The sequence below is a fragment of the Ctenopharyngodon idella genome, chromosome 10, assembly GCF_019924925.1.
Source record: "Ctenopharyngodon idella isolate HZGC_01 chromosome 10, HZGC01, whole genome shotgun sequence".
NCBI classification, from domain to species: Eukaryota; Metazoa; Chordata; class Actinopteri; order Cypriniformes; family Xenocyprididae; genus Ctenopharyngodon; species Ctenopharyngodon idella.
In genome coordinates, this window is record NC_067229.1 from 8,260,928 (window position 1) to 8,286,454 (window position 25,527).

General features: G+C 38.9%; 1 protein-coding gene across 1 annotated transcript; it reads right to left on the bottom strand.

The window, feature by feature from the left end:
• Window positions 1–1,060: 1,060 nt before the first annotated feature.
• Window positions 1,061–22,791, bottom strand: vasna (vasorin a). The gene is made up of 2 exons (XM_051910718.1): window positions 22,509–22,791; window positions 1,061–5,116 (listed from the first exon to the last, which is right to left on the bottom strand). Exon 2 carries the CDS (start codon window positions 5,081–5,083, stop codon window positions 3,023–3,025), a length of 2,061 nt encoding a protein of 686 aa, XP_051766678.1. The 5' UTR covers window positions 5,084–5,116; window positions 22,509–22,791; the 3' UTR covers window positions 1,061–3,022.
• Between the last annotated feature and the right edge of the window lie 2,736 nt (window positions 22,792–25,527).

Consider the following 25,527-nt stretch of genomic DNA (forward strand, 5'->3'; position numbering starts at 1 on the left):
TATTTAAAACAGTTCATGTGACTACAGTGGTTCAACCTTAATGTTATGAAGCGACGAGAATACTTTTTGTGCGCACAAAAAAACAAAATAACGACTTTATGACAATATCTAGTGGTGGGCGATTTCAAAACACTGCTTGATGAAGCTTCGAAGCTTTATGAATCTTTTGTTTCGAATCAGTGGTTCGGAGTGCCAAAGTCATGTGATTGCAGTAAACGAGGCTTTGTTACATCATAAGTGTTTCGAAATTTCAATGGTTCACCACTGGGGAGCGTGACTTTGACAGTTTGATACGCGCTCCAAATCCAAAACAAAACAAAACAAAACAAAACAAAACAAAAGATTCATAAAGTTTTGAAGCTTGATGAAGCAGTGTTTTGAAATTGGCCTTCACTAGATATTGTGATAAAGTCGTTATTTTGTTTTTTTTTGGCGCATAAAAAGTATTCTTGTTGCTTCATAGCATTAAGGTTGAACCAGTCACATGAAATGTTTTAAATACGTCTTTAGTAGCTTTCTGGGCATTGAAAGTGTTAATTTTTTGCCTCACTGAGCCATCGGATTTTATCAAAAATATCTTAATTTGTGTTCCGAAGATGAACGAAGGTCTTACAGGTGTGGAACGACATGAGGGTGAGCAATTAATGACAGAATTTTCATTTTTGGGCGAACTAACCCTTTAAGTTGATGTAATGATCAACATTGTTATGTCAATAGAACTCTACAAAATAATGTTTGCAACTTAAAAGTTTTAATTAAAACAATAAATTAGAATTTTTAACTTGCAACCATGTATTTATTCAAGTTGTGGTAACAGGTCCACTGAATTACTTTTTAGAGTGTAGTTCTAGACTACACTTGCACACACTATACACACTAAACACACAACACTATATTAATGTTGTAGCTCAATTTGTAGATAATTCCTGAAAAATTCTCAAAATGATCAAAATTGATTTAAACTAAAGCCTCAGAAAAGATAGAGTGAATTAGATCTTTGCGGTCATGCAGTTACAAAATAGAAGCAGAAAGTTTCAGCGGGGAATAACAGTCACAGAAGAATGTTTTTTCCATTTTATTTTCTCAACAGACATCACATTTTTCTTCCAAAGAGTACAAATTTTTACATCCAAAAAAAGAAGTCTTGGCTTTGCACACAACAAAAGAGAGCAACAACAAGCATCCCAAAGTAAGCATGGGACTTGAAAGCAGTTTTGAAAATGTTTCAAATATTTGAAGCCCCTCATGCTGTGTAAAGCTGTTCCTCTTTCCAGTTCAAATGTTTGGATGTGTTAGACACTGACATCTTCAGCACACATTCTGTATACGGTCACAGATATATGAGGCGCAGGGCTAAAAAAGAGGCTGCTGAGAGTGGGGAGAATTTGACAATTGACCTTTCCTCACTTTGGATTAGAGTACTGGCTCCATTTCTCTTAACACAACTTTACTGCGCTGATAAAGCACATAAATATGCAATTCCACAAAGACACATTTGGCTTGAACACTTTTATGCTTTTACAGAGAAAAGCAATCAGTCTCCTTGTACATGGGTCTTTTTATATTCCTTTCTAAAAGCTGAGACAACTAATTTGGCTAAACAAATCAAATTAAACATTTTTTACATGGTATTTTTGAATAATTCAGTACCCAAGTATATATCAAAGTACCATACTACCACCTGATACCATCACTGTACCATTTGTACACTTTTGTAATTTTTTATAGTCTGGTTGCAACAAGTGAGCAAAGCCATCTGGCCTAGTTTACTCCATTGTACGGAATAAACTTCGTTCAGCTCGGCAACATCTACATCAAACCACGCTTTGAAGCATTACCCTAGTTTGTGTTTGGGGCCCAGTCTGAATTATGACAACGGGACATTTTTAGAAAGCTGGCACGTCAAAAAACAGCTTTGTTAAAAGCGTTTGTTATCCATCTCCTTATATAGTACTAGTCTGTTTGTTAATGTGTGGAATTTGTCTGAGGTCAAAAATGGCTGCGGGTGTTTATAGTCTTGCAAAGTGTTTCTTTGTCAGACATTCGCGGGATGGACACTTTACTCATGTAAAGTGAGTTTGTTTTCATTCAGAAGTAAAAGCATTTTAACTTGTTGCACTCAAGGGAAAGGAGAAATAATGTTTGCTACAGTTTCATGTTTAAAAGTCAATACAAACACAACAACTAAACATGAAAAGGGACAAAAAAAAATGGCACTTACAGGAAAAGTTCAGGCAAAAATGACAATTCTGTTATTTACAAACCATAATGTGACATTCTATCCTGCAATATGTCTTTTTGTGATCCATGGAAGAAAATCATACAAATTTGGAACGACATAACAGAATTGATATTTTTGCTGAAATATTCCTTTAAAAATACAAAAATATAATAACATAACTTTAACAAAACAGCGTAAACTAGACAAAGTAAAAAAATGTCTCTTCATTACGTTTGTTTCACAGCAAATCTCCTGTGCAGGACAGATGGGGTAGAGGGACAGAGGGATGCTTTGATGCTGAATAAAACTTGTTTGAAGCATCTTTTAAGAGTCTGATCACTTCAGCTTCTTTAGGCACCTCACAGTCCCAGTGTCTCTGATCAGTGCAATTTTTTTTCTGGACAAAAAAAGTCCAGGCGTCCAGGCAAGAACGTTTGACTCCTGTCTACCACTTACAGAGCCAGCTACACAATTAATGAGCTACCTCTAAAGTGACCTGTTTTCCAGCCTAGCAACACTGTGTTTATTAATGTCTGGCCACTTCTTAGAGATAAATTCTCAAAGTCTGATATTTCTGGTTATAAAAGGCACTTAAATTGTATCTGTAAAAAAAAAAAAAAAATGGCAATGGCAAATGCAACTGGTTTAAATACTGGCAGTCAGTTTAAGCGTTTGGCTGGGATGCACTAAAATGTTCACCAACCCACCAGAGTCTATCTAGTGTCTGCATCGCACCCGCCCGCAGGAGTCATGGAACACATCGCCCTCTGTGGGCTGGAGGTATGAATTCCAATATGGCTTTTACACGTACAATGGTTTCGTACAAGCTACATTGTTGTTGGCTGGACACTGTCCTTGTATTAAAGGTGCCTCATATTCCAATGTGTTTTGTGCTAAAGATGGGCAAGGGGTGATGTCAGGTTGTTTTGGATGTGTCAGCCCATTCTCTGGACTGGTTTTCACTCCTTCCAGCTCCAGAGGAGATGTCTCATGTAAGTCCATATCTACTGGAGCCTTGGATCTCCTCCTGCGGCGGATGACCACAACAGTAGCTACGATGGCAGCAACCATCACCACCGCCACAGCTACCACTATGGGTATGAGAGAGGAAGAAGGTTCGGTCCTGTCAACGCTAGGCTCGTGGGAGGAGGGTGGGATTCCTGCTGTGCGAGCCTCCATGCAGGCACTAACCGAGACATGGACCGGCTCTCCCAGAGGGCTAGCACATACAGAATAGGTGCTATTTGGCTGTAGCCCTCTAAGCGTGTACTCTGGGTAAGTTGGAGGCACATTCAACTGTAGTGGCCGCCGGTCTGGGCCTGACAAGTTTCGGTAAGTCAGACGAATTCCACGGATGTTTGGCCTTGTGTGGATGTAACGGTGAAGGTCTAATGAAATGGAAGTGCTGGTTATGTGAAGAGAGCTGATTGTGTTGGGCTGGACTGTAGCAATGGTCTCGAAAGAAACTCTAGGTGAAGGCGGGGGAAGCAGAGCTTCATTTTGAATCTCACAGTAGAGTCCTGACATTGAAGGTGGGCACAGGCAAACAACCACCCCATTTGAGTTAAATATGCATGTTCCCCCATTTAGACAGATATTGGAAGGGCACATAATGTCCTCCTCTTCAGAATCTTCTATGATTCTTCTGGGGAAGGCAGTGGTCTGGGAAAGAGGGAAGCTGTCTATGTCTGCTGAGGACATCTCACTTGGTGGAGCCGGGGGAATGGCGTGTGTTGTGCCTGATGGTGTGGTGGAGTTTGTGGGCTTGCTTGTAGTACTACTTGTCCCTGCGCTTGTTAACTCAATGGTCGTTGTGGGACAGCCAAAATCTTTATGCTCCAACTTTGCCAAAACCTTTCCCGAGTTTATTGGTGGAAAGTGGCAACGAGTCTCCTCCATCCTTAACAGCTCTACATTGGCATCCTTTAGCCATGCTGGGAACCAGGCCAGTGGGCAGAGGCAGTTGAAGGGGTTTTCTGCTGCAGTGAGCTTCTCAAGTTTGGGGAAAAGGTTGAAGAAACCCTCGGGGAAGCCTTGCAAATAAAGGTTGCTCAAGTCGAGCTCTAGCAGATTAACCAGATTTTGGAAATCTTCTTGTTTTAGGGACCCCAAGGGATTCCCAGTTAAATTGAGGTTTCGTAGGCCCCCCATTGCCTTTAGTGTAGGTTGAATCTCTACAAGCAGATTTTGTGAAACATCCAGAACATGTAGGTTTGCCAGGCTCCTTAGCAGTTCCTCGTCCAGACTGGTCAGCTTCAATCCAGCTATTTTAAGAGACTCAAGGTGTGGTGTCTGTAAATCTTTAGGCCCAAGGGGTGGGATACTATTATAACTAAGATCCAAGTGGAGCAGTCTGGGTAGTCGTAGAGCTGGCAACACACTAATTTTATTCCCCTGAAGCTTCAGCTCCAGTAGGTTCTCCAGTCCCTCAAAAGCAGCTGGGTGAATGCTGTGGATGAGGTTGCTGTAGAGATACAGCCTTTCCAGGTTGACCAGTCCAGTGAAGCTGTCTTTGGAAATGTGGGTAATGCGGTTTGAGGAGAGGTCCAGGTTGAGTAGAGAGGAGAGTGGGCTGAAAACCCCATCAGGGATTTCACTGAGAGCATTCTGACTCAAGTCCAGCATTCCAAGCTCACTAAGCTCTACAAAGTCCTGCTCTTGCAAGGTCTTGATGTTGTTCTGAAAAACATAGAGGTACTTTGTGGAGGAGGGGAGGCCACGAGGCATGTAGATCAAGTTCTGCTGGACACAGAAGATGGAACTACCGGGGTTGCAAGAGCAGTCTTGAGGACATCTGCTGCTCAGAGATCCACTCAGTAAGTGAAACAAAATGAGATGAGACAGGGGAGATAATGGCCGCATCGTCGATCAGCGTCTGGCCTTTGTGATTGAGAACTGCAATAGAAAAAACAGAAACCCAAGGTCAAAACTAAAATCTTGTTGCTGTATATACTGTATGAGTTTACACATTGTTGGGCCTTTGACAATGGGTGTCCAGCAAAGTTTAGCGCCATCCATAATTAAACACCATATGAAACAGCTAACCAAAGTTTTCAGGACCTCTAAGGCAAACGTTCAGTAAAGTGTGTTGGAGCAGTTTGGAGCTAAACTCTGCAGGACATGGAGCAGGATTGGACATCCTATGGCCTATGCTCAGTGTAATATTAATAAACTTCATTGTTTGATGTTCAGTCTTTTTTTAAGACATTTTTGTCCGCTTCTGTCTGCTAAACCATTTTGGTTCTTTTGTTGGTACTGTGTAAAATGTAAAGTTTGGATCCTCAAGCAAAACCAGTTTTGGACAATTGCTTTACATGAAACAGAAACAGGCATGTTTGAAGTTTTGTCTAGTCTTTGAAACTCCATCCCTACACAGCGAAAACAAAAACCACAGCAGGGCACAGTAATGTTGACTATTTGTTGTGATGGCCAGAATTGACACAATGAAACGGTATGAAATACTGTGGCAGAAATCACCCATTTACTACATTTGTATTGTATTGCTTATTAATAAAATATTCTTAATAACTTCAAATATTCAGTAAATGTGTTCTGAATGAGTCAGAATGGCCACTCCTCAGTAAAAATGAATAAATGGGTACATGACTACTCTGATGATTTGTGCACTATAATTGAACCTTGTTTCATTGTCTGGCTGAGGAAGTTTTATCGTTATTTTTCTGCATTTTCTGAGATCATCCAACAATGGCTGTGGTATATGGCCCAGTTGACCGAATGTCTGTTGACCTGCCTTTCATTTAGTTTCACTCTTTCCACTGTTTGCTTAATGAGTTCATCTCAGAAAGTTTAAACCTCATCCCAGAATGTGTCCTTAGAGGAGCCCACCCAGTGTCTCGACTCTTCACTGACACAACTAAGAATGTCTGAGAATAAGTAGCTATTTAAAAGTGAAGTGTAGTGGTTTTAAGCCTCTTAATTTTCAATTAAAGTCCTTGTATGTGTCTGATTGTTCAATAATCTCTCAGATGTCTTTGATTTCCTAATGAACAAAGAGCTAGGCCAAGCCTCCCATCTTCTCCTCCGCTGAGGTAACAATGTGTATGTTTGTGAGTACAAAGAATAGTTTACTGTTCCAACAAGAGTCCTGATCACTAAAGGGCCAGTCTATTGAGGCAGATGAACAACCATTCATTTGGCAGGTACACTCACTCTTTTCATCCTTTTTTTTCTGTCCAAGTTCCCTTTTGTGAGACCCTTTCTCACATCAACCATTTATCTTTTTTCTCTGCCCTTTCATCCCATCTTCCCCTTGAAGGGCAATGGCTTGCTATTAGGAAGGCTTGTGATTGTTTGCTCATAGTCGTGTGATTATATTTGCTCACTCTTTGTTTTAATCTGGTCTGATAATGTTTTCTTTGAAGAAGACTGTTTGACTCAGTTGCATCTCTGTGGAACATTATATCTGCTTATTAGTTGGTTCAAGATAGTCATTGGCTGGTCAGGCATGCAACACTTTCCAAAGATTAGCTTGACCACCTATATGACCAGGTAGTTTGTCGCTGGTACAATCTACAGTCTCTACAAGCTAGAAACCAGCTACCATGTTCCAAAAGTGAAAAGTGTATGAATTTACCTGCTTTGTGACATTCAATTTCGCTCATTTAGTTGAATCATAATTATTCAACCATTTCATGTTAGCCTGATAATCCTTTGGTTTCCCTCTCCATCTTATCTGATGTATATTTAGTTTTGATATTTTACCAACTGTGTTTTAGCTATAACATTGTGTTTGGACTCTCTGCAGGTTGCTTGACTTTTGACAGAAACTAGAGCAGGTTGCTTTCATTTTGCCCTCCTTCCATTCTCCCTTTTTCTCTGGCATATGCACAATCCCACCGGCACGGCAGGAATTTTGCAATAACCCTAAAAATCCATCTTCATCGCAGGGAGGTACGGGGCCTCCAGAGGGTTTGACATTTTTCTCTCTCACTCTCTCTTTATTTGTTTCAGGGTTCATGCACTTGTTTGCCAAGCTTCTGTCACAACTAATTGCGTGAAAACAGGTTTGACGAGGGTGGCATGAGGAGCAGAAGGAGGTCACAGGTGAAGCAGAGCTGAATGCCACCAAAACACCTTTTGTTCCTTTTATTGGTCACATGCCAGAGTGATCTTAATCTTAGTCACTGATGAATAATAATTGCCTAACACTGACAGCATGCTTTTTATAAAGAGTGTTGGAGATGTGCACTTAGAAGGAACATTTAAGAAATGTGTGTTTTTGACAATTGAAATAAGGGTTTTGGTAGTTTCATTAGTTGTACTTATGTAAATGTAGCCTATTTGTTCAAGTATAATACATGAAAAGAGTAAATACTGATAGTTATGTTTTTAAAGATATTGCCCCTTTTTAATTTTCATGTATTTAGTAACTGAATGTTAGTAGATTGTCATATAGAACTATTTATGTTAATAGATATTTAGCGACACCACACGCTACTGTTAAAAATGTTTAGCTACAGCTTTTTACTCAGCGCGTTAAACACAAGAGGCTCTCCAAATATAGGACTTAATGGGGGAAAATGTGTCTGTCCATTAACTGCTGATGAAAATAAGTTGAACTGCAGTTTTCTGAAAAACATTTCGGAAACATTGCTCACGGTGCGCTGTCTGACTTAATGCAGCATGCGCGTGACAGACAGAAGGTGAAGGTGGCAACCCTAAGCTTGACTGTTGCAGTTGACCTTTTGTACATTCAGCTTAAAAAGCTACAGTTTCAATATGAGTGACACACACATAGTTTAACATTTACTAGTACAGAGGTGCAAGTGTGTGTTTCTTTCAGTAACATACATCACTACTGTCCTGAAATTACACACAGCCACACACACATATTCACGCACACAGATAAATACACATTTCCGTCAGCAACTCCTGAGGACAGCTGGATTGTGTTACCCAGAATGCATTTGGTCGGTCTCTTCGGGTGACAGCGCGCTCTCATTAAGTAACTGTTTTGTGATTAGGGTAGGGGGAGGATTTCAGAGAGGAAGCCAAAGGAGAAACAGGCATCTGCACTTAAATATGGATTCTGTGCAAGTGTGCACATGCCCGTAACTGACTGTTTTTGTTTACGCATGCTTGAATCAAGCTCATGAGCATGTGGCTGATTTAAAATATGAAACAGATTTATCTGGGATTTTCCTCATGCTTCACTTCAACCACAACAGAAGCTTTTAAAACAGATCCAATGCCAATTTGACTAGCACTAAAATCAATATCTCTTTAGTATCTTCATTGTTTCTCTCTTATATATCAATACAATTAAATGGAGAGCAAATGGAGACTTTTGCTTGTGTCCATTTTTGTTTTTTGTTTTTACGAGAAAAAATTACTAGGAATCTCACCTCTCCAACAATATCTCTGTGTTCAGATTCGTCAAGATTTCTGCAGTCAGATCTAAATGTATGAACTAAGGGGCCATTTACATGACACCGTTTTCAACTAAAAACGGAAAACTTTTTACGCGTTTTGGCCATTCATTTACACGACAACTGCCTGAAAACACAAACTTTTGAAAACGGGTTTCAAAGTGCAAGTTTTTGAAAACTCTGTAAACAACAAAAACGGCTATCTGTGAAAACGATGGCGTCATGCACATGCGCATTACATGTTCAGTCTATAGAGTTTCATCGCCATCTAATGACCTGCCAGCAGAATACAGCGTTTTTAGTCATTTTCACGGTTTCGTATGACAACGATCGTTTTGACAACAGTGTCGTCTGTACGCGGAAAACTCAAAGGAAAAACTTCTCCGTTTTAAGCATATCATTTTCGTGTAAACATACCCTAAATATGAACCAAAGTATTTCTTATACAATTGTTCCAAGACTAAATTTTCTGAGCTCTGCTATCCACATTCATGCTATAACACTATAATCTTACTGTATGTCAACAATTCTCAGCATTCGCAACATCCAGCGTCAGCGTCAGTTCTGGCAGGTCACGTCGGTCAAGCTCGCATCAGCTGACTCCCAGGTGACTTACGTCTGCCTATAGGAATACAACACCTATCACAGCTTCCATATATAAGCTCCTCAGTATTATCAGCAGCTATTGCATTTCTCAGAGCTAATTACCCTCCTCCATCCCCAGCTCCTCCTCTCTTCAGTCAGGATTGGCCTTATGATTCCCCTGAATCAGACTAATTCTTGAAATATGTGTACATGTTAAATTACTGACATTAATTATATCTGCATATGTTGGTTTTGTTCTGTTTACCCTAGGGGGGTTATTGCTGCTCTCCCTGCTCTTATCCATGCTAGGCTGCATGGATGCACAGGGAGTTCTTGCCCAGAACAGAACCATACCGCCAATACAAACTCTATGCAATTATCAATCATATTTGATGATAGTGGTCCTGACAGAACCATCTTTTTGGATTTTATCCACTGGGAATTGATTGGAACATGAAAAGTGACATTACATTCAGTATCTATTTTTTGGCTATTTTACATTTTAAACATTAACCAATAGAATGAATGGCCTAGATGACATCAGCAGAAAAAGAAAATTGTTTCAGAGCAAGTTATACTAACATATAATTATTTTGTGCATATATTATAAATTGTTAAATAATTATCATATTATCTTAACTAATTCTATTGATGAAAAACACAATAAGACCAGGAATAAAGTACTTTGAGGTCAAAGAAGCCAGAAGTCAATATGCTGAAATATAATCTCCAACTCAAAAACACTGTACAGCTAAAAAAAAAAAAAAGTAGCTTGAAAAGAAGGGGGTTAATATATTGTAAACTTTAGGCTCTGCAAAAAGAAAATAACCTATACAGTGTAAATAATTGTTACAAAGGCAAGAAATACAAATTTTAGGTTCACATTTCTTTAGATTATTAGATAAGCATAATTAGGTCCACTTAACAAGTAGTTTCAGCCATAGCATTGATACAAACACATACACACTTCATGCCCTCCAGACAAACACACTCTCAAAAAGACACAGAAGACACTAAAAAGGTGGAGAGTGTCTTAAACCAGACTAGGTGCAATAAAGGTATAATGTCCTCCCCCAGCTTTGCCCAGGGGCTGCAGGCAGTTCAAGTTACAGTCTACTCTGTGTGCGTGTGCACACCTGCTAGCCATGGACATAGGGGGAGACACCGCATTTCTGTTTGAAACATGAGAAACTGAACAAGACAAAAGACCAAAGTAGACCAACTTACAGATGCCTCTGACACACGCCAGCCTGTCATATACTGTTACAAATGTGGTTATCTATCTATCTATCATGGATGTAAAAACTATGCATGGTCAACTTCAGCATTTCTGGTACGAGAACTATTTTGCGATGGGTGTGTTTCAGAAAGATGTCATTTTGGTGTTCTTAGCGTCCTTTTGTCCTGCACATATTTTTCTGAAGGGCTGCATTTGAAAAGAGCGTGTTTGCGACTGGATTAACCGTAATATGCTGCTGCTATGACTAGCATGCTGTCAGGTGGCATAATCTGCAGCCATGGCATTGTGTGTGCATGATTCATATTCGCTCTCTGCCTCTCTACACATGATTATGCACTACAGAAAATATAGTTGTCCAATAAAAAAAAATCTAGACATCCATAAAACAAGATAAATTTACTTCAAATATGTTAATAAATGACAGATTAGATAAGTAAATGGTGTATTTTATGGTTATGTGGCATTTTAATTATATCTGTATATCATTTAATGCCAAAAGCAACCCTTCTCTTGCTTTTTTTAAATTACATTTAAATTACATACTTTGTCAAATTATTAAATGATCCGTTACGATGTCTTCGTCATTGTTGCTTAGTGATCTCCTCTTGAAAATCCCGAAAAAAGTGTTGGTGTCTCAGTGACTACTTCGCTCAGAGAAGTAGTCAATCATGACATCAAACACCCATTTTTATAGCATCAAATAACTAACTAAAACCAAACTTATTTAAAAAAAACTAACACTTGAACTTACATCAGCATGATAAAACTACATAAAAATGACAGAAACCATCTTTGGAAAAAATGTATTTGAAGTGTAATTCGATTGTTTAGTTTGTCTTATGTCCCATTAAATTACACTGAGAGGGCGGGGTTTATCAGCTATACTGCATTCAGCCACCTGGGGGTGATCGAAATATTTTGGCTTCACTTTTCAGGACTTGTGCAGCACTCTTGGTATGAACGTGCAACAGGAGTCAAGCCAGTATTCTCTTACCAGTAACCAAAGTAAAAAGTCTTACTTTTTACCACTTTTATCACTTTTAACACGACAAGAGTCCAGTCAAGCTGCGAGTTCATCTGTCAAATATTAACCAACATGGTGGAGAGTATTTGAGTCATGCGTAGAACAGAAAACTGTAAAACATTCAGATGACACACAGCTCATATCTCCGGTGTCACTGTAAGTTACTTATACCAAACATGAAAACCCGCAACAAATGGTAGATGTGTTTGTGCAGCGCAGAGCAGCTCTCGCACTGTAGCCTATAACATGACAAGCAACCGAGAATTTTCAGAGAATGCGGTTGTGAGTCCTGAAAATTTACAGGTGTGAGTTCGGTTACAGAATGCGTTGTCACTCCTGTAAATAACTGAACTGTGTGTGAACGTAACTGTATTAAGGACTCAAATACAGGACTAACAACCGTATTCTACTGCTGTGTGAATGTGGCCTTACACCGTGTCCTAACCAGACGCGATGCGATAAGATTCCAGCGACTAGCAATTTGACTGTCCACACTAGACGCGACGCCACAATGAGAAGCGATAAAATCAATCAAAAACCATAGCCAATCAGACGAGAGTGTGGGCGGGCTCCCTCGGCAAGAGCACAACAGACACAATGAAATGGACAAGTACATAGTAAAATTCATAAATATTACACAATTTAAACATTATTTAAAGTACATACGGAATGACTGAACCAATCTTTGTCATAGAATACACTTGTTTGTTCGCATTGAGTTGACAGTTTGAACGTTCTTGTGCCCATTTATTTATTTTCAAGATCTGAGGTGAATTAGCCAGTGTTGTTTTCATTACAGCTAAAAAGCTGGGAACACAGAATGATATTCAAACTCACGTTAGACGCTTTTAACATTAAATAAAGCACATAAACAGTACCTGATATTATCACTGCCATACTTTGTGTTGCTGTTCCAGCCGCGACATCGTGGAGACATAGAAACCGTTTCTAAAATAGAATATTCTCATGTCGCCGTCGCGGCTGGTTAGGACAAAAACTCCAATTAACATGGAAAAGATACCATTTATTGCTCGTCGCGGCGTCGCGTCTGGTTAGGACACGGTGTTAGAATTCTCGCTAATATTGTACAAATAAAATGTGCAATTAATCAATTGTCTGTTTACTATAAAGGGCAATCTACACTTGCATTGTTTGGTGATGAAGAGAGAAGCAGAGAACTGTTTGTTCTTAGTCTATACATATCTCTTTCCCTCTCTCTGCAGGTTTAGTTGGTTCAGGACAGGTTCCTAGTATTTTAAGCTTTGTTTTTTTTGGCCTACTTTCAGACCAAATCGATGTGTAATAGAGTGAAACATAACAGCTTTCACATCTCTCAAAGAAAAACAAACACGCACACACCATATGAACGTATTTATCTGTCCAAGGTGAAAACTCATACACCTGTTAAACACATTCAAGCAGCAAGTTATTCAAGTTAGCACGTTCTTTATTGTTATTCAATGTACTACGTAACACATAATGGGTGTCAAAAAAGTAAAAAACATTGTTGGCCCGATGCCATAGATCTTAATACCATGACTCATGCGCAAGTACACAGATTTTAGGCGCTAGTGTCAGTCACCAGTCAAAGAGCTAACCCTGAGAGTTAAATATTGTTTTAAACTGGTCTGCAGTCAAAAAGTTCAGTAGACCTTATCACACGTTTACTAACATTGCACAGCATCTGTGCCAGAGAAAGAGAACAAGAGAGAAACCAAAATAAAACCAAAAACTATTGATTGGAAAACAGTCTTACCATACATTGAATTCTTTTAAATATGAATATGAATTGAATGTGAACCTGAAGACAAATGTGAATTTAACTGAACTGACAGAGAGAAAAACAAAAAGAAATCAGAGTAAACCATAAAAACAATTTCATGGAAAACATTTGAATTTGAATATGAAACTGACGAATGTCAATGAAAAGTGAATTGAACTAAATTAATCAGTGAAAAAAATTGCATGAAAACAAATTAATTGGGATTTAAATATGAATTGAATGTAAATTGAAATGAACTGAGTGAGAGGGAGAGAAAATGTTTTTGTTTGGAAAACTTTTGCATTGAAAACAGTCATGCCAATTAAGTACATTTGAATTCATTTGAATTTGTATAAGAATTAAATTAAGTTCAGAATTAAATTCAGCGAACCTGAAGTTGAATGTGAATTGAACCTGAGCTAGACAGAGAAAAATAAAATGAGATCAGAGTAAACCATAAAAATGAATTAAATTTGAATTTGAAACTGATGTGAATGAGAAGTGAATTGAATTGAAATGAATTAAGTGATTAAAAAACTACTGCATGAAAAACACTAAATTAAATTAATCTGAATTTGAATTGGATCTGAACATGAATTGAATTGAGGAAGTGGGAGAGAAACATTTTGAATGAGCAAAATCAAATCAATGTAAGTTTTAATTTTAATATAATGAATGTAAATGACAAGTGAATTGAACTAAATTTCTGTCATGACAACTCTTGGAGTGTTTGGCATGATAATGGATATGACAATGTTGATGTTTGGTCTTGGCGAAACAGATCTGCTACACTGCTGCTGCAGAGCAAGTACAGGAATTACGGCTACTGCCAATACATAAACGACACGCTGCTGTGAGCAAGTAAGACATGCTGCTGCTGTACAAAACCCGAATTACCCATAGCAGATCTATACAGGTGGAGCTGGGGAAGGTGGAGGGTTTCTGAAAGCAACTGCAACTGCTACAGAAAATGCTGACCAGTATTTTAAAGGTTGAGCAGTGAGCTCATTGGCTACTGATATAGCAGGAACCAATCAGCTGTGCCATGATGAACAGATTGAATTTAGCCTTTTATTCACATATAAACATTCATCAACTCACACATCAGTTGTGGTAAACAGAAGCTCAAGCATGTTTGCTTGATGTGCAAGAAATAATGAGGTTCATTCTTGTGTTACGCAGCATGTTTGAGCTTCTGCAATAACCGATGAGGTTTGTTCTCTTGGGTCAAGCGGTTCGGTTGAGCTTGTTTATGTTCGCTGGTCAATGTTTATATGTGAATAAAAGACTAAATTAAATTTGTCCATCATATAAAGCGATCAAGTCTCTTTAGAAAATTTGGACTCTGGCTACATCTACATTAATCCAGAGACATTTGAAAATGGAGTTTTCAGCCACTAAATTCATATATTAGTTTTACGATCTCTTTATGAAAGTAGTAGTTGCGTAGTTGTCAACAGAGGGGCAGAAAGCTCTCAGATTTCATCAAAAAGATCTTCATTTGTGTTACAAACATGAACAAAAGTCTTACGGGTTAGGAACGACATGAGGGTGAGTAATTAATGACAGAATTTTCATGTTTGGGTGAACTATCCCTTTAAACTGAATAAAAGAATTGGAAATAATTATGCAAATTAAGTACATTGAATTAATCTGAATTTTAATATGAATTAAATGTGCCTGAAGTTTAAAGTGAATTAAATTGAATGGAGCACAAGAGAGAGAGAACTCGCGGCTGGGACATGCTGGAACAACTCGCCCTGCCGCCCCCTTCTTGCCCCGCAGGGGGTGTCCTGTCTTCTGACCAGCTGTGTCAGCTTGAGTGTTTTCTGTGTCAGGGACTCTAAAGACTTCAGTCTGTCAGACCAAGATTCTGCACAATTTCTTGGCCATTAATCAAATAATCATATTTGTGACACTGAGCATGTGATCTCCTTTGTTGAAAAGGTCAGATTTTCTTGCTTCCACTGAAACACAATATGCTCTTTAGATGATCATCAGGTTTTACACATTGACAAAACTGCGTTCATGCAACTCATGTGATGCTGTCTTGAAAGCAAAGGGGAGACAAACTAAGAATCAAGATACTACAAAAACACGTAAAGCGCTGTTTAGAGCTCAACGTCTCAGCCCCGAATTACATAGCAGCGGATCTATTTACAACCGACAGCCCATTAAAACAAATAAACGAATGTTGGTTCACCTCCAGTGATGACGAGGTATGCTGGAACAAGACCAAATCGGTTTCTCTGCCTGCCTGTCCCGACCTGTTTGTACCACAGTGACACTGAGGCCCTCTTGGAGTATATTTACCTCCTCCGAATGACATAGCTTGTAATGTGTAGACATGGTGTAAGCGTGGCTAAAGTAACTAAATACTAGGGAAGTTCTCCATCACTCTCCAACACACTGCTCTGTTTGTGTACTGTTGCAGCTCACTGAAAAGCGATGAAAGACAGTGTGTACAATGTGTGTGTGTGTGTGTGTTTTAGAGGCTTATCTGATCCCATCCTGGCAGTCTGCTGATGAATTTGTTCTGAGACAGTTCAGTTGTGTCACTGATCGATTTAAGTGTGCGCAGCCAATGTATTAGGCTACACTGCAGGTAAATGTGGCCCAAATCTGATTTTTTTTTTGCCACATGTGACTCATATCTGTTTTCCCCATGACAGTGTGAACAGTACAAACCACATGGAATCTGATCTTTTCAATTCCGACTTGTGCCACTTCCATATGTCGTACTAAATCCAATACAGGTCAGATATTTTGTAACGCGACCGCAGTGTGAACAGTCATATCGGAATTCATGCGATTTTTACATCACTTGAGATCAACATTCGTCATGATACTGCGCTCATGGGAGTCTATTCAAAGATTTTACATACCCAACGTTATCAAGACAGTTGCGAAAGGTAGTCAGTAGAAGGGCAGTGATGTGTAAGTATTACAGAGACAGCTCTATAATACAAGCAAAACATGAAGGCTCGTATCATAAAAGTTTCAAAACTCTCCTTTCTTTTGTAACATCATTGTCTTTATTTTTCATATTGTCTGCGCATAATTTCGCAGATCACACTATAAATAAACGCGTAATCGCTTACTTTAATGCCCTCCGTGTTTACTTCCGTATGACAGCACGCTGTGTGTGTTGCCAAGTCCGCGATTTTCCCGCAAAATTGGGTTACTTTTTCACTGTTGCCACGGGTTGTTTTGCAACTCTGTGGGTTGAAGCGACCGCACTAACGGGATATTTAACCTCCAGAACATGATTTTTACCAGGATACCTCACAGAACGCGATTGTGTTAGTTTCGGACTAGTTTTGAGAAACAATTGAGTAGATTTTGTGGTAAAAACCTGCAACCCCGTTTGTATCGTTCCTTTGCGCATGCAGGTCAGTTCAGAACCATAATCTGTTCACACTGGAAATCTGATATTGGTCACATTTAAAACAACAATGTGTACAGCTATACAAAAAAAAAAAAAAAAAATCAGAACTGAGCAAAAATCGAAATTGAGCATTAAGGCAGTGTGAACGTAGCCTAAGGCCCTGTCCCTAAACCCTCACGGTCTTCCTCTGAGTCCGCACTTTCACGACGTAATGCCGCTTTGACTGCCGGGTAGAAGTCCTCTGCGTAGCTCAGTCTTGCGGGCTCAGCAGAAGTGCACATCGAGGGCGCATAGGGGGCGCTCACAAGCACCCTTCTTTAAGCTTAGATGACGAATGGGACACCCTACGGTCTTGTGGACTTAACGGACACACGCACGCAGCGGCCATTGTAAGTCCACAAGACCGAAAGTGCACATGAAGTATGCCATTTGGGACAGGGCCTAAGTGACCTCAGTGTAACTCTTCCAGTATTCTCAAGTTGCTTGTGTGACTTTGCTGTGTGAATATGCACATTGATTAGCCAATCATAACAGATGTCATTTACATCTTAAAGGGATAGTTCACCCTAAAATTAACATTGAAGGATCATGTGACACAGAAGAAAGTAAATGACTCCAGTCCTCAGTTTTCTTTCTTCAGTCACGCGCATGTTTTGTATGTTTTGTAAGAACTTACTGCTACAGCCTTAATATAACTCTGGTAGCAGCCAAAGTAATCAGAGAAGCAGATCCCTTTGATCAAACAGTGCTCTCCTGAGCGCCTGCGTTTGAAGGAAGGTAGACGGATGTTTGCTGTTCTTGACTTGTGAAAACCTGAACACCACCCAACAGATGCAGCCAAAGGACATAACTCTCTGTCCTGAAGCAAATAACAAGATGTTACAGCTTACATTCATAAAGAAAAAAAAAATAATAAATTTTAACGAGAGTGGAAGAGATGTTCTTAGTGCACCTGGGATTTTTTATATGCAGTTTGTATCCTTAAAGTTGAAGTGTGTAATTTTTCCCAAAAAAAGCAAAATAATGATTGTTTCCAAACAGGTTGCACTCCTTTTTATCTTCTATTGGCTGGATAAACAGATAGCCCTGCCTCAAATTCACACTATTGGTTGAGATAGTGTTGCTATGTGCTGTATGCGTGATTTTTTCCCCCAAACCAGTTCAGCGTAAATCCCGCCCTGAAGCCGATTCTAAACATTTCATTGGCCATGTCAATCACAATAATGATTGCCTACACCCAACCCTGATCCCTAAACCTACCCGTCACTGTAACCTGAGCCAATGAAATTGGTTGCAGGGCGGGGATTTCCGCTGAACTGTTTGGGAAAAAAAATCACGCGTGCTGTATAATGTTTTGAAAGCGCCACAGTGTTTACACTTTCAGGGGATTCAACCAATGAATGGCTTTTTAATAGTAGTCTCTGCTGCATATTAAGCTAGGATAGGAGAAAGTATTTTAGTGTTGCATCCAATCTTATTCATGCTTATTTCTTACATTTTCTGACCTCTGTTATGATTTATATGCGTGTTTATATTTCTTTGTTGCTCTTGGCATTGGTTCTTGCCTTCACTCTGCTCATGATCATACACACAGCAGGGTTGCAATCTAAACTGTGTTTTTACAAGTGGACACCACAACAGAACATACATAAAATAAATCCTAAAAGCCAAACCATGAGATAATACAGTATTTGAGCTTTTCTTCACCAGCCTTCCTTATCTCTTGTCAGCAGTTTTGCGGAAGCTGTTTAGAAACAGCCCATAATTCAAAGTACTTAAACTACTCTCAAGCTATTCTTGTTTAAAAAGTAGCTAGCTACAACATTTGAACAGCAACATTTAAATAAATGTTTTACTATAATACCTCTCATGCTAAAGGTAGATTGGTTAGTAACATTGTTACTTTTAGTTATTGAAGAAAACTTAAATCTTAAAAAAAGATACAATTTTCATCCTACAGATTATGGAGAATATGGAGATTCTCTCCTGTATGGATTCCAGTATGAATATTCAAACATTCTTGTATATAATTATTACTTTTTCATGCTTGTTTCTGGTTGTTTTCCTGAAAGACTAATTATCCTAATTCTGATATTTTTTACAGGTCCATATGGAATCTGCAAACATCACACATGAATATTTGAACGGTAGCTGAAAGCATAATAACATTAGCCAAAATATTTAATAAAAGAAAAAGGGTCAGGAAATACATCAAACTTTTGAATGGCAGACATTCAAATTTTTCCGAGCTCTCTGACACTAATAAGATTGCATGTTGTTCCATTGTGTCATCTTTAATGCTCCTGTATTGCAATCCTTTGTATAGTCAACACATCAAGGAGGAAGAAACCAAAAGAAAATCAAATCCCTCGTCTTAGGAGGAGGGCTCAAGCTTTGGCAGGCACTACTGCAACAGATTTTAGTGATTTTGAGTGATCAGTATAATCCAAACAACAAGCGACAGATTTCTAGAGTTTCCATCTGACCTTTAACAACAGCCATCGTAGTCAAGACAACAAAAGCCCCAATCTTTACAATCAAAGTGCTTCTAACTAAATAATTTTCAGATGTCAGACACTTGACTCTACCTCAGACTATAAGGCCGTTCTTCACTCAGCATCTGCACACACTTATTCCTGCTTGCTGTGTCTTAACGTCCATCATGCAGTTATTAACTGTGACTGGGAAGCTCTATCTGAGATACTCCCCTATTTAGTTGTCATGGTGGCATGACCCGAGCACTTATTAGCTGACCCTTGGGATTAGTCCAAGCCTGGCCGGGGGGGTAAAGCCTTCACCTCCGAATGCCCACTCTAACGTCCCACTAGTCCCTTTAATTAAATTGCTGAGACACCGTGTCAGGAATGTTTGCCTGTGCCTTTTGCTTGCTCTCCTTCTGTATCTCTCTTTGCTTTTCTCATACGCTCGTCCCTCCTTCGTAGCCTAAGTGCCCCCTCTGTGTTTGCCTCTCCCGAATGATGACTGGCAGACTGCCAGCTGATCTCTAACTCTGACCGAAACAAAACGAGAAAAACCTGTTAACATGCTTACTACAGTTATTATCACAAATTATATAAGGAATGCGGCCCAGATTACTAATGACGGGTCAGATTTATCTCGCAGCTGGGTTCTTGGTCTGCTTTGACGTCATTCATAAACAATATTTTATTAAACAAACAAATAATAACGTGGGTTTGCTGCTCAAAGGGTTAGTTGAGTGCAGAATGAAAATGTGGTTATGCAATCTGCTAAACTATTGAAACTTCATCTCTTCAATACCAACATTAAAGGTTCTTCAAAGCATTCTCAACCTCTCAGGTTCTCCCGAAGAGCATGTAAAGGCTGTGAGATGCTTATATGGTTCTTTAAAGATTAAACAAGATTAAACTTCAGTCCAGCATATTGGTTTCTGTGTTCCTGCCAGCAAAATATGGTTTTCTAAAGGACTTACTAAAGAATAAAAAGCAACAGCCTTGTACACACTTTAAAATGTTCTTCACAATATGGAAAAAGTGGTTCCTTTGAGATCTGTCCACTGAAAGGTTCTTTGAGGTACCTAAAATGGTTCTTCTACGGCATCGCTGTGAAACCCCCCTTTTGAAACCTTCATTTTTAAAGAGTGTATTCTAAAACCTGAATAACTTAACAGACGCTACACCACCTTATATGTTGTGATAATCTAGTGGGTATATAAAGGTTGTGACCATTTTAACATCTCTGCCAGACCTCTTACCAACCACTGAGCAGTAGGGTTGTGACGGTCGTCATGGCAACCGCGCCATCGCGGTGGTGGAGTGTCACCAGCGGTAGTGTGAGGTATATATATATATATATCTCAGAGGAAATTTTTTTTAGCAGTGACGGGCTTCAAAAAATATGAAGCCCGTCTGTCATTTTGACAGGTTACTGAGGCTGATGTAGCTTGTAACTGTAATTCCCACCCCTGTCCAGTTGGTGGTGAGTGCGCTCCATTGTGTCTGCAGAGCGGGAGTTCAGTCTCCAGAATAAAATGATGCGTTTGATTACACACAGGCAAGCACCCAGTTTAAGTCCATTTTATAATAATAAAGTTATAATACTTATACTTACATAATTAAGTTTCTTATTCAGTTCGTTTTGTTTTAAATGGTTCGTTTTGTTATTTTCCTTGCTGACTATCAAGTTATTGGTCAACGAATGACTTTTCTGAGGTAGGCCTATAATGTTACGTGACATTGTTTGCAACACTGACTGAACTGACGATTTCGGTAAGCTACTGTGTCTTTCAACATATTTTCTATATTTTCATATATTTCGTTCTGCAAAGAGGAAAGGATGATCGCGTTCACTCGATCCGTGACAAGTGTTCAAGATGAAAACTGAAAAGTGACGCAGTCTTTATTCAACTTTCTTTTCATAATATAAATAAATGCATAGCCTAGGTCTATTTACTTATCCTGTAAGTTCGTGAATAAAAATGAAAATGTGGACGAAATCAGAAGCTATTAAATGTCTTATTATTAAAATATAAAAATTAAAATGACGGGTAATGATTGATTGACAGATTTTTTTACTGTCCGTCAAAATGACGGACTAACGCAACCTCATATGGGTATATATATATAAAAAAAACCCACCGTCACAGCCCTACTGAGCAGAGGAAAGAGGCTAGAGCTGAGGAGGATTTCCAAATCTATTCAGGATCACTAAAATGAAAGGCCAAAATCTCAGCATGTCACTCAACCCTTGCTCCAAAGTACTTCTTAATAGAGTCCTCCACAAAACTTTTCTCCTCAACTGTTGAGATTTGTTTAAAGCAACGAAAATAATAGGTTTAAAAGCCGGGATAAATGAGCATAATCTTCTTTACGCCCTGTGCAACTAAACTAATTTACACCTGAGAACCACTACTCACCCGTTTAGGTGCCAGCAGCTTGGGTGAGAAAGGGGATGGAGGTTTATGACATTACATGGACAATATTAGGACTAGGGCTTCGCAATTGACAGCATACTGTATATGCATTGAGCACACGTGAGAATAACGCAATCACAAGCGAGTTACCATAGTCCAGCAATAATGTAATGTAAAAACTATGTTTAACCCCTTTGATATTTTATATTAACCCTTACAACAGTGGTGCTAAATACATCAACTTTATAACAAAGGAGAAAGTAGCCAAATACCTTTATAAAGGAATCTCTGTCAGCAGATTGCACGATTGTGCTGGTGATGCTTGTCTTGCGTATAATTTCTTGAGTTTGTGTGATAGATTTGTGCGACCGATAGGCTACTGAAATGTTACGATACTGAAATCTCCGGCGAACGCAACTAACTTTTAATTTAACTTTGTTGTTTAAAAGCACACAGTGATGTATTTGCCACATGCACATGGTTAAAAAAAAACCTTTAAAACCGTAATTAAGGATGTCAGTCCCCTAAAACTCACTATTATGATTTATCCCATTCGTTATGTATCGTTTTGTGTATGTTCTTCCGGCTGCCGCGGGATAATGAGATAAACAGAGGAATGTACAATTCACAACCATTAGCCTAAGCAGTCCTTGCACGATGATATATAGACTTGGGTTACTTGGTACGAAGCGCATAATTTTAAAACAGACAAGCTTTATTGAAAGTACTGAGCTCACGAGACCAGCAAAAAGCACAGGTAGATTAAAGTTCAGACATTTTAACAGTTCACTTTCAGACATTTTAACAGTTCACTACCATACCAATTTGTATTGTTTCCACAACAAAAGTAATCTAAATTCCAGAATAAAAACTAACTCCTCATTATTATTTTATTTTTCTCTAGACATGTGTTGCGCGCTGAAACAATCCGTATATTAAAGTTTTTATGTTTATATTCTTGCATATTCAGCAAGTAGCAATCTAGAAATAATTGATTTCACTGCTTACCTGTAAAACTTCGAAACGTTAAGCAAGCGTGCGTTGTTTTATCCACAAGAGACCACGGAATAAAAGAATGAAGCTCAAAACCCTTGTGGTCATTCCCTAAGCAGGAATAATTTCTCCTGAAGGCAAGCTTTGACACACATCATATGCAGCGAACATACGGAGTCTCCCCGATCCGTGCAGGTTGCGTCCAGCCAGACGTCTGAACTTTAGGAGCACGATGGTGTTTTTACTGAATGGCTGGAGCGTAACACCTCCAGAGTTTTAGGAAGGAGGAGCAAAATTCTAAGGCTTGACACAACTCTCCGTCGCCGGGCTGTGGCAATAAGGGGGTATGTCCCGATTCCGTACTACTCCACAAGAAATGTAGTATGCACATGCAGTATACACTATTGTGCCGTAGTTTGGAATGGAATATTATAATATTCTATGTCATAGTTAAGGTGCGGTCACAAAAGGTCCATTGTCTATTGGCAGTATTGCAGCAATGTATGAAGTAGGCCTCCTGCTGCACAGAAGTCTCTCCAATCCAAGCAGTTTTCTGTTGGTCAGCGCGGTGAATTCGCATGGCTTGAACCCCTTGCGAAATTGGCGCGAATGAAATGACTGGATTTCGCCCGCGAATATTCCCTGACAGTATGCTAAATGTGGTCGCACCTTAGTGTATTGTTATTTGCTATTATGATTTTACAGCAGCAGTTACCATAATTGTAGCAGAAGTTCATTGTAAATTTTTGTAAGTTTTGTTCTTGCTTAGTAGGTTTTTTGAGCATCAGTTTGCTTAAAGGCCCGTTCACACCAAGAACGATAACTGTAATGATAACTATAGCATTTGCGTCCACACCAACGACCGATAACGGTCTGCTTATTCTAAGCTCATGCGCTGTTTCAAAGTATGTAGGCTACAACATGTTTTTGCTGTTCTCGTTACTTGGCTTTAACCAGCAGATGTCCTCAGCATGCTGTTTCGAATCGCTAATCTAACATGTAGTTGACGAAGTCAATATAGTGGAATAAAAACAACACATAGTCTTCACTGCAAGGTACCTGAGGTAATTTTATGTTACACTGTTTTCTAGCCTGGCATAATGATCTCATCGTTATTACTGTTCTCAGCATTTATTCCGAGGGTATGACCGATTGTTTTGCATATATATATTTTTCTTTAAAGTATCCTTGAAAAGAAGGGTTGACTTGTCAAACTGCGGTGGTTTTTCTGGACCTCGTCGACGAACTCCTCCGCAATGCCGTCTGCCATTTTAAATGTGCAACCCCTAAATTACAATGGATTCTGATTGGCTGTCAGTGTTTTATCACAGCTGGAAAAAAATCGCTCTGAAAGTGATCCCAACAATATTGTTTCTCTATATCATTATCGTTATAGCTGTGGTGTGGACAGTGCTATTCTTTTATATTTCGAAACATTTTTAGAACTATCTTTATCGTTATCTTTATAGTTATAGTTCTTGGTGTGAATGGGCTTTAAGGCTCGTTTACAGCAAGGACTATAATGATAACGATAAAAAAGTTCTAAATTTATAAGAAGAGCAGGGTCCACACTGGAACTGTAAGGATAATGGCACAGAGGAACAGCTGGTGAACGATAAAAACATTGACAGCCAATCAGAATCCACCAGGCGTCGAGCATTTAAAGCGGCAGATGACAGAATGTTATCGTGTGTTAGGCTAATATTCTCATATTCTTCAAAATATCTCCCTTTGTGTTCAGCAGAAGAAAGAAATTCATAAAGGTTTGGAACAACTTGAGGGTGAGTAAATGATGACAGAATTTTCATTTTTGGGTGATCTATCCCTTTAAAGTGGAAGTTATATAGGCCTACCTTTTGTATAGTTCTATTCTATAATTCCATAATTTATTATAATTCTTGGTGTAAATAGGCCTTTATGCTTGGAGGTTTAGGCTACTTTGAATATCTGCCGCTTAGATGTGTTAGTGTGAAAACAGTTGGGCTGTTTATAGCTGGTGTCTTGTGAAATCATCTATGGTGTCATATTATACTTCCGACATTCAACTAAAGTAGCACTAACACACTATTTAGGTGTGCCAATGCCAAAATGCTCACCCAGGACTTGAGCTTGTCAAGTATTTTTTAATGCAACATCACAATGCTATATTTAGCAAACAGTGATGTAAGATGCATCACTTTAAGTTAGATTGGTATAGCATATGAACATTGGTATGCACAGTCATAATGCACAGTTGCTTCAGAAGGTGAAGTTTACTCCTCCTATTGAATGTTTTTTTTTTCTTTTCTAAACTGAGGACTAAAACATGGTAATTGATGTGTACAGTTTGGATTTGTGAGCTTTAGACTTTGTACGTGAAGCTATAATTCTTAAAGGGGATTTTTTGCTTTAGCCCTGTGAGTCAACAGTTTTGCTCGACACGCTCACTCTGTTTGTACCTCTGAGATATTTATGAGATGACTTTGACAATCTCAACCAAACATGAAACTCGGCTCTAATTCCCGGAGCAAGATTAGCCCAAGTATGAGTGTATTGTTATGTGTTAAAGCGGGTCTGCTGTGTGTGACTGAATGAAAAAGTGTGGTGAACTTTTCAACTACCCTTTGGCAAAAGGATGCAGTGATTATAAATTTTCCTCACAGCTTATGTATGCGTCATGAACCCACTCACATGCAAGCGTGGAGCACTCACACACTCTAAGATATCCAAAACCATTATGCCAGTTATTTTGATTTTAGTTAGTTGCGGCAGAATGGGAATGGATTGCTTTTACAGCCCCTGCACTGCAACCAGCAATTATACAACCAAACCAAAAAACAAAGATCAGGCCATCAAACCCTTAATATGATTGAAATTATTCAGAAAAAGCAAGATAAATAGGCTACCAGTAAAAGATAAAGCTACAGCAAGATAAACCTCTATAAACATTAGTAAGCTGAACATAATTTATTTGGAATAGAAATCTTTTGTAACATTATAAATGTTTTTACTGCCAGTTGTGATTCATTTAATGTGTCTGTTCTGAATAAAAGTA